This window comes from Pterocles gutturalis, unplaced genomic scaffold (assembly GCF_000699245.1).
Source record: "Pterocles gutturalis isolate BGI_N339 unplaced genomic scaffold, ASM69924v1 scaffold50090, whole genome shotgun sequence".
Taxonomy (NCBI): Eukaryota; Metazoa; Chordata; class Aves; order Pterocliformes; family Pteroclidae; genus Pterocles; species Pterocles gutturalis.
This window is the reverse complement of record NW_010147731.1, coordinates 1-10,018: the sequence shown is the minus strand read 5'-3', so window position 1 is coordinate 10,018 and position 10,018 is coordinate 1. Positions and strand designations below refer to the sequence as shown.

Genomic DNA, 10,018 nt, shown 5'->3' with positions numbered 1-10,018 from the left:
CGGGTGTTTTGGGGGGGAAACCGAGTGTGTTACGTCACAGGGTGAGAAATGACGTCCCGTGCGTTGTTCTGCGGGGTGTGCACTCATTTAGCACGGTGCAGGTTTTCCAGTTGCACCCACCCCTATTCTAAACACACGGTAAGTTTCTGTCGCGTGAAATGCGTTTAATTCGCTGATACTCCCGCACCCCCCGCGAGGGACTCTTCATCTGTGCCTTCGCTCTACAGCTGAAAATGGCTGGTTGGCCTCAGCCCTGCTGCTGCTCAAGGCAGGTGGGGAGCAAAGGTGAAGGTGCCTGGGGCTGGGGGCATCTCTACAGCTACATCTGCTGGGGTTTTTTTCCCCACTCGTTCTGTAAGTTGAAATAAGTTTGTCAGAGTTAATTAGTGACCAAAATGTTCGTATTACATTTTGATTTTCATCTGAAGTGTATGTTTAAGCTGACCATTCCTACTTCCTGTGGTTTTTTTGACCTTGCAGAGCAGCCCTGGAGCTCGTGAGCAGGTTTCCTTATGCAGGGAACTAAAGCGAAGAAATGCTCCCAGCACTGCTCTCCTGCTGCCCAGGGTTAGTCCAAGGCAAAACTCCCTGTGATGTCCTCTTGTGAGGGTCAGGTCCTTGATGCCAAATGCTCTGCTTTGTGCTCTCACTCCTATAGCCTGGCCTGCGTAACAGATGGAGCTATCGCCAAAGAGCATTATAAAAGGTGCTGAGTTGTCTGTCTTGAGTGCAGAAATTTGCCCTGTAGCCAGCAGTGGGAATGGCAAGGAATGTTTTCCCTTGTTGCTGTGCTGCTCTTGAGCAGACAGCTCACATGGTGGGCAGTAGTCATGCCTCTGCATTTCTGAGTTTGGTACTCTGAATGCAAACAACTGCCATCCCCGAGCTGGCTTTGTGCTGCAAATGATTGTCCGCTGGGAACTGAGAGCCAGATGTGCTTCACATAGTTTCCAGGCAGCACTGATCCATCAGATGACAGTAGCTATTGAGTGCTCTTATGGTGGCCCAGAGACACAAAGATGAAAGCCTGATGACTGTCAGCACCTCCCTTGCCATTCCTGCATCCCTTCAGTTTTCACTTGAGTCCCCTCACAAAAGCAAATGCCATAGAACATGATGTTGCAATGTTAATGACTTTATTTTTGAGAAAGAAAATACGAAGTTTTATAATGTTGAACTATCAGACAAAGTTCGGATACTTTGAACTTGGTTGTCAAATACTTTCCTGCACCCACTCCCACTGCCCATGCAGCTCTTTGGGGCTTCACCTGGGAACCCACCTTTTTCTTCAGAAGCATTTTCTATAGTACCTCCTGGATGAATTTTACTAGGGAAGATGAACAATATTTGAATGCTCTCTCAAACAAAGGTATTTTCATGGAAGAAAAAAAAAAAAAAAGATCTGATGAACAGTCAAAGGGAAAACATTGCAGAGAGACCTGGGCTGATTTCTTAAAGAGTGGCTTGTGTTGTTTCCCAGCTGCTCTGCCTTTTAACAGCTTCTTACCCCCAACTCAGGGGCTCCACCAATTGTAAAAGCAAGAACTAACCAGTGCCAGATTCAAGTCTCAAAATACAAACTATTTTAGATACAGGGAGCAAAGGAGTGGGGGGGGGATGGTTCATAAGAAAACTTCTAAGCATTATTGTAGCATAAATAATATGGCATCTTTCACCTCAAATAGCCTAACACTTCATAAAGTGATATGAGCTTCACTAGTTGCTGAAACGCAGCTATTTCTGAAGTGGAACCTGATATCTTTTTTTTTTTCTTTCTTTTTTTTTTTTTTTTTTTTTTTACCAGTAGAGAGCGATGTTTTAAGGTGGAGAGTGAAGGATACAATATACAGCCAATCATAGAGTATAATCTAGAAGGGCTTTGCAAAATGGCAAGATCGAGTAAAATCTACTTTTAGTAATAACATGCATTTTGGTGTATTATAAACTTGCATCCTTAGTTTACAAGTGCAATTCATTTAAAAGAGATAAAGAAAACTTAAATAACATTTTGTCCTCTCTCTTTCAGCAATACTCTCTCACAGCTCTTTGGCAGCAGATGCTCTGGTTCCTTTCCTCTCTCCGTTTAGTTTAATGTCCAAGTCCCGGAGCTGGCTGAGGAACCCTGAATTTGGGCAGATGTCTCTGTGAGCACTCACTGTTTTCACTGCATCCACAAGTGTCATGTTTTCATGGATCATTAAAAAGGCAAGCACTAGAGACGCAGAGCGGCTCACCCCCATGGCGCAATGAACAAACACCTTACCTGCAGGAAAAGAGACACAGGACAGTGATTGGGCTTTCACATTTCCACAGTGAGAAAGACACAGGGAGGACAACAACTACTAGAAACAAGTTGGGAAAACAACGGTCACAATTAGCGGATACTCATGTTTTCAGGGAGGGTTAGCATAAGGTCATGCCATACATTTCAGACAAAGTGGTATTTCATACTGACCTCATGCATCTAACATAAGCCTCAAATTAAAATAGTTCAAATTTTCTGTGGAAGGAGAAGCTTTCTGTGACTAAACTTGTTAGCATAGCTTTCCATGGAAAAAAAAAAAAACAAAAAAAACAAACCAAAAACAAACCCAAAAAAACAGTTTTGGCAGAAAATTTTGGCCCAGCCCTGACTGCGATCACTGACAAGTCCCATAAACTCTGTTGGATAGTCTGCCTGTAAAAATGGACTTATAATTTACTGTATCTCAGCAGCCCAGTGTGAGCTATAACTGGGGATTTAATAAAGCACTCCAGTGAAAGCAGCAGATCTCGCAACCAGTCAGAGTCGGAGCAAACTCTGGAACAAATGGAAATTATAACTAGGCCATAATCCAAACTCTGCTGACAAAAATTCAGCAGGCTGTGAGTCAGGCTCGTAGTTTTTTTACTTAGTTCATTAATTTCTGCTGCCTCTCTAGCTTAATAGACAGTCTGAATAAAGCTCTAATTTCTGTGAAGCACTTAAGCATGTGAAGCATTTAAGCTAATGCTGAAGTGCCGCTGCCGCCAGCTGAGCGCATCGGGAGCAGGCCTGCACAACGTGGGGCAGGATGGCCTGGCCAGAGCCCATGCCAGGGGGCGAGGGCTGTGCGGTGTGTGTGGGGTCACACGGATCCTACCAGTTCCTGCAGGACCACCCGTGGGGAAGCACCTAAAGTGCCATAACCTCTGCCCTTCCCTCTCCCTCTGCTTCTGCAGCTGGCCCTTCCTCCCACCACACTGGGTGTGGGGCAGCCAGCCTTCCCCAGCTCCCGGGGACCCGGCCACTTCTGCATGTGTCTTCTCAAACCGTATTCCAAATCTGAGCTTTGCTGGCTGCCTGTCACTGCAAGGAGAAGCCATTTGGCTCGTGTTGAAACTTCCTCCCAAAGCTTGTTTTTGCCTCTGTCTTACCTCCTGAAGTGTTTAAGGCTTTGCCTATGAAATTGGCAGCATCGTAGAAGAAGATACTTAAATTAAAGGCAGGATCATCAAATGCTTCTACTCCATAGTACTCTATTTGCAGATCTTCATAATATTTGGCTCCTGTATTGATGCCATATGGCCCATCTGCTGCATTAAGGATATGAGTAATGTTGAGGCTTTGAAGAGTAGTTTTGCTCCTAGCAGCCCACCTGTTGAAAGACATGAAGGGCTCATTGGCAACCCTCCTAATATTCTGCTAAAATAGCATGGTTTAAAGTTAGTGCCTGCACCCACTAGGGAAGGATGCAGGAACTGCAGCTCGCTTCCAGAATAGCAGATTTGAGAAACCCATAGTGCTTTGCACATGAAAAATGCAGCAAGAGCACAGACTTCCCAGTGGGATACTGTTAGTTAAGCAAATACGTCTAAGCAATTAATTATTGGGAACATGGCTTACTGTATTAAGTGTATTTTGCTTTTAAATAGTCTTTTTTTAGCAAATTCTAGTGCTAATCTCTCATTCATAGCGTGCATAGGTTGGATGCAATGGCACCTCATTCCTGGTTCAGACATGAAGCAACTGCATCATGTTCACCAGCCATAAGCTTCCCAGCATAAACTGGGACTGAAATTATTCCACAGAACTGTGATCCTTAACTGATGTATTCATGAGGAGGAGGAGTGGGGACAAATGAGCTGATGATCTGTGTAATCTGCAGTAATCCAAAAAGAAGGAAATTGCAATAATTAGAAGTGGTCACAAGAATAAGGTATTTGCATGAAAAATCCTGTTTGATATTTTCAGTTTTACCATCTTTGAAATAAAGTTTTGGATTTGGACTGGCAAAATCCCTATTGTATAATTGATTTGGGTCCTCCTCCATCTGGCTCTCGATCCTGCTACTCCAATTTGACTGTGAGGGCTACAGTGCTCTTCTCTGGTGCCTTAGAGCACAGTTTCCAGGGCAGATAACACACCTTAGAGTTGACACCAATTTGGGATTGGTTTTTTTAAGGACTTTCATCTAGAATACAAATAATTCTTACCATGACAATTTCACAAAATATAGAAAACCCAACTCAGACACACCACAAGTAAGTCACCATTTTGTATGTCATGTTTTTCATGACATCCAAACCCCTTATGTTATCAGTTTTGGAAGCCTGTATTGCAAAAATATTCCTGCAGACCCGAAAGCTGCTCCCCAGTGTACCACACCCCTTCCTCCTCCTCCCAGGAATCGATAACAGTTTAATAATAGGACCATATGTTCTTACGCGTCTCCCAGGTAAATATTTGGCCAGACTTGGTCCACGTGATTATCAGACCCTCCTCTGAACCAAAAGAGCCGCTGGAGGTCTGATAGCTCTGGTGTTTCATAGGAAGCTCTGCTCCCTGCACTGCTAGTCGGAGATGAAGAGTCTCTGGTGTGAGGCATCTTGCTCCTCTCTTGCATGCACTCGGACTATATCAGACACAGCCCTTCTGAAATGAATTAAGAGGAAATTTTCATACAGAAGTAATATTCCCTAGAAAGTAGTGCTGTTCATTAGCCTCCAAATAGCATTACATTATTGTAACTAGTGTGTGCAGCAGGGCCTGCAGGTGTTGCTAAAAGCATCCGGAGAGCAGGACTGACTCTGTGGTAGGACTCTACAGGCATGTAACTCATCCCTCGAGAAAGCAGCAGCATAAGATGATATGATTTAATTTCTTGTCAAGTAACACTGTTGAAAAAGAACATCCTGTGCCACCCCAATGCAGCACTGTCTGAACCTCGTAGGTGCAGGTATTATTTCTGTTACTATAGCGCTGACGAGTATATGCAGGAAAGCTCCAGCACTTCATGTCAGAGAGCTACCAAAGCATTTGTGCATGCCTGATTCTGGTTAGTTAAAACTCGAAGTTTTTGAAAGAATGAATTATTGGACTGACGTGTACTTACAATGTTTCTAGGGCCAAAGTGGAAATGTTAGGAGGTGTATGTAAGACATATTCATATAGTGCATGCATACACATATATAAAATGTATGTGCATACAATTTTCTTTCATGTACAGGGATGTATTTAAACACATGTATGCACATACATATACATACATGTATCCATATGAATGGATTTTCACATGCATATTACATATCTATATATATGTCTGTACATATATAAATAGAATTTGAGATCATTTGAACTAGTTTTTTCTGTCTTTCAGGTGAACACCCCTGAACTCTAGCTCTACTGCTATACTTGCGTCTATCTATCTCAGTCTCTCCTCCGGGAGCTGTTCCACTTTGTATAAATAATGATAGCTATTTGCCTCCAAAGAGCAGCCATTTCTCTCATCTGAGGGGTAGGATACTTACCTGGGATGTGAGAAAAAAGAGCATCTGAACTTTATGAAATTATAGAGCTCAAAGTTCTGGCTTTGTTGGCCTGTTAAAACTCCCATCTAGGATTGTTTTGCTCCCTCACAGATCATGCAGTGGAATACAGGAATTGCTTTTGCAATGTTGTTTGCTGGTTTAGACCCAGAAAGCTCAGGCCAGCTGGTCCACCTTGAAGCAGAGCTCAGCTAAGAGCAAGAGTTCAAATTTATGCAAGCAGTCTGCTCTCTGAGAATGTAGGAGCATTTCTCCTGCCAGGATCTCATTTTTCTGAGTTGCTGTTCTCACCCCCAGGAACATTGATAAGCTTTGTTTGGTTGCTTGTTGCTATTAAAGCCATTATCAACATGGGAGCCATGCTAGAACTCTTCCCAAAGCAGCGTGGCCGGTATTTATTCTCATGTGGCATCAGCTTTCACTCTAATGTCTGAATGCCTAAATCTAGAGTTTGGGTTTATTTTCTCAGCAATTCCAGAAAGCAAGTACAGATGGGACCTTTGGAAGTCATCTAGTCTGTCCCTGCCCCACAGCAGCAGCAGCCAGATGGATGTTGCTAAAGCAACAACAACTTTGTCTAAACATCCAGGTACATTATTTTTAATAGTGAAGGCTGATTTGGGGAATAAGCAGAAAGCAAAAGAGAATATCTTGTTGCTTATGGAAAAAGAAGTAGAGATGATGCAAAGCGTATTACTGAACACACCACATATATTTCTGTGACCTCGGCCTAAATGTGCTTCCTCTGCCCCCTTCTCCCTCTTCCTCCCCACAAATGTTAAGAGCAGTTATAGCTTTTTGTATGTTCCAATAAAGAGTAAGTCTCCCTAGGGTAACTACTTAATAAGCAAAATATGAAAAGCACAATAAAATTGATGGGAGAGATGGAAAAAAACCTGACTGGTTTTACTTTTAATGATGAAGGAAAAGAACTTTGCTTTTCAAAGAAAAAGCAGAGCAGAGAGAAAGATAGGGATAAAAAACTACACATTTTTCAGGGCAGATAATTTAACACCAAGAGCTTTGGTAAAGGAGTATGTTGTGCAATCCCAGGACAGATCAGCATGAAGAATAGAACAGAAAAAGATATTGTGCATTGCCCTGCAAGTTCTACTGCCTTGTGAAAGTCATGCACTGTGCTCAAGAGCTACTGCCAGCATCGTCATGATGACCTGTTTGTACTTTCACCAACACAGAACGTTAAGCTGAAGCAGTAAAAGGAAATCAAGAAAAAGATAATACAGCTTCTACATCAGGGGATTCATAAGACCACAGGCTCATTTTCAAGGAGTGTGGCTGCCTCAGTTGCTGCAGATGTTTGAAGGCTGAAGTTGCGGAGGTAAGTAGATGGATACTAAACTTTCAGTTCTCCTAGCTCCCACTTCTTTAAACTTCTGTTGTAGCCTGTCAGCTAGTTCCAGTAATGGAGATGATTAGCAGAGAGAATGACATTGTGAGTCCTCTTGTTCAAGACCTGACTTTAAGCAGGTTCTCCAAGAACTCAGCCGTTTCGGTGCCAGTGAAACTTCGCAGGCGACTCCAGCCTTTGCAGCCAGGGTGGTGCTTTGCAACAGAGCTCCCTTTCATACAGCAATCCTCCTTCCAAAAAGTGCGTCAACATCATTTGCTTCACGTGACTAATGCCAGACAAGTGAGCTCCTAGTGTCAACATGAACCATAGCTCCTCCTCAGCACACCTCTCCATCCTGCACTGGCCTTGAAATTGAATTGCTCTGCAGGGCCTTCGGGGTAAGCTTGGAAATAGCTATACCAGACAATTGGACTAATGAGGAAAGTAATATGAATTTTTTAATTGAAGGCCAGGGACTTTGCTGAGGGTTCTCCCCTCTTCCCTCCCCCCCGGTTTAAAACCAAAACAACAGCAACAACAACAAAAAACCCTACAGGAGACATTTGAGACTGGATAGAGATTTTAAGGGCAATCCAGATGTATTAACCTCCTTACTTCCCCGGGAGAATGCAAGACAGCACAAGCTTTAGAACTGTTTTGTCATTAAGCATTAGCTCCCAGACGCCCAGAGCCCTGAGCGGCCAGGGCACAGGCTTGGCTCCATGGCTGAGCTGTGGGGCACAAACCACAGAGGCCTGGATTTCCCCAGCAGGCATGGAAGCCAGCCCAGGGCACAGGCTGGGGGTGGCTATGGGGTGACAGCACCCAGGAAGGGTGGCGGGTGCCTCCACACACTGCTTGGTGCAGCTGGGTGCAGCTCCCAATGGACTTGGTCATTCCAGGACCTTGTCTGCAACAACCTAGCAGAGTTTTGTATCTCCCTGATATCGTCCAGCCACTTGAGTACTACCTTTTCTAAGGCTTTTTTTTTTTTTTTTTCTTTTTCTACAGTGGAAACAATTGCCATTTTCTACTGAAGATTTTTCTGGCAAAGAAAAAAGACCACACAACCCCAACTGACTTGAATTGGCTAAAGCATTTAACAGACTTGTGTTGCATTTGCAGATTCCAGTCGAAGAAAACACAGCAAAGTTCTGGAGAAAACGTAGACACCCCAATATTGTAAATTTGAAATAGTTCATTTTGTTATTTCCCAAGAAAACACCCTTTCCATTTTTCTATTCAAAGTTACTTTTGTTTTGGAATTTTACTTTAGCATTGCATAAGATCTGTTAAAATATTAAACCAAGATGAAGTGGCTTGTTCCTGGTTGAGAAAAACATTTTAACTAAAAATTGAGCACAAACTAACTGAGCAGCCACTTACTTACCCAGCCCTCACTTTGACTTCTGCAACAGGAAAAAGCCTCTTGCCATTTTGCCATGGTTGTTACCTTGTCTCCTAAAGACCAAACTGAGCTGTAGAGAGGGTAAATGACAGTCTGAAGTCCCAAGAGGAGTCTGTGGCAGGGCATTAGTTGGGTCCCAAGTCATCTTTCCTCTATCCCTTTTGCTAGTACCTTCCTAGCTGGCACACCTCTGCCTGCAGTTATGGTAGTAGCCTGGATGAGGACTGGCATCAATAACAAGGTCTTACATGAGATTATTGATAGACTCAGGCACAGCAGGGTACTGATTTTGGCTGGACCTGCGGTTACTACAATAACACAAACACTAGATGACAATAACATGATACAGAAAGCTCCTGCAGCCAAATATCCTAAATTCCCTGAACCAAAACCTGACAAACTAAATGGTTCAAAATACCAAAGCATGAGATCAGAGTGTAATTCACATTAAAAAAAAAAAAAAGAAAAAAAAGAGAAAAAAAGTTTCTTGATGCATTTGAAATTGCTCTCTTTTTTCTTCTCTTTTCTTTCAGCAAGCATTTCTGCACTCATCTTTTACACTCCTTGCTCTTTTATCTCAGGTAGTGCTTAACACTGCAGCTCTTTGTCCCCCTGATGGAAAAATCCAGATGGAAAGAAGAGTGGTTCACAGGGAAATGATCATGTAAGTGGAATTAATCTTTCAGATACTGTAATGTGAAATCTGATCTTCCTTTTTGTTAAGAAGACCCGATCTGTGTCTCTATATTTTGGCCAGAATCTGAATCTAAGAGAACCCAGGAGTCTCTTGAGTTAGAGCTGAAAGCCTCGTGTGCAGAAACAGGCACATTTAAAGGCAATAGCAAAGTTAAAACAGCCAGATGGGAACCTAGCAGGCAACCAAGAGGGGAACTCTCTGTTTTCCTTGCAAGCCTACAGGGGCTTGTTTGCAGGAATTAGAATCTCTCACCAGCAGTTCACTGCAGCTCTAATACCAAGTGGTATTGAAAATGAGAAGCAGGTTATGGCTGATGGTTTAAATGAGGCACCTATGGGAATTTAGAAATGAGATCCTGGACTCGTCTCAGTGTAGACCGTGCACATGGCAGAGCAATATTGCTTTCTTGGCTGACTGCATCATATATTATGGCCTTTTATTTTGCCCACACTCAAACAGCAGGGAACAGTAGAAGTTCATTGCTCCTGCTCACTGTTTAAACCCTGATCTGCCCCACCAGAGGCAGTGCCCCTGGATAACGGAGAGCAGAATTGGTCCCTTGGCCTCAGTGCGGGCACGTGTTCAATGCAGCACTGTATTAATGCAATTGCCATTATTCCAGAGTGAAGAGAAAAGCAGAATGTACAATTAAACCTCTGTTTGGTTTGGTTTTTAGGAGAATTTACTACCCGGGAAAGATGCCAGATCGAGGGCTCTGGAAAACAGAGCCCTCTCTTTAACCACAGCGTCGGGAAAGGGTTGGAGCAGCCAGCCA

General features: G+C 43.3%; 1 protein-coding gene across 1 annotated transcript; it reads right to left on the bottom strand.

Annotated features, from left to right (window-relative positions):
• Positions 1-1,799: 1,799 nt before the first annotated feature.
• LOC104460080 lies at positions 1,800-4,908 on the bottom strand. Its single transcript, XM_010086139.1, has 3 exons — positions 4,687-4,908; positions 3,397-3,617; positions 1,800-2,263 (listed from the first exon to the last, which is right to left on the bottom strand). The coding sequence occupies exons 1-3, from the start codon at positions 4,863-4,865 to the stop codon at positions 2,037-2,039; spliced, it is 627 nt and encodes a 208-aa protein (XP_010084441.1). The 5' UTR covers positions 4,866-4,908; the 3' UTR covers positions 1,800-2,036.
• Between the last annotated feature and the right edge of the window lie 5,110 nt (positions 4,909-10,018).

Excerpts from the sequence above, each read along its gene's own strand:
- LOC104460080 (XM_010086139.1), bottom strand. The coding sequence starts at position 4,865 with ATGCAAGAGAGGAGCAAGATGCCTCACACCAGAGACTCTTCATCTCCG. Across the intron at positions 3,618-4,686 it reads AATATTTACCTGGGAGACGC|GTGGGCTGCTAGGAGCAAAA; the intron begins GTAAGAACATAT and ends GTCTTTCAACAG. Across the intron at positions 2,264-3,396 it reads AGCCTTAAACACTTCAGGAG|GTAAGGTGTTTGTTCATTGC; the intron begins GTAAGACAGAGG and ends CTTTTCCTGCAG.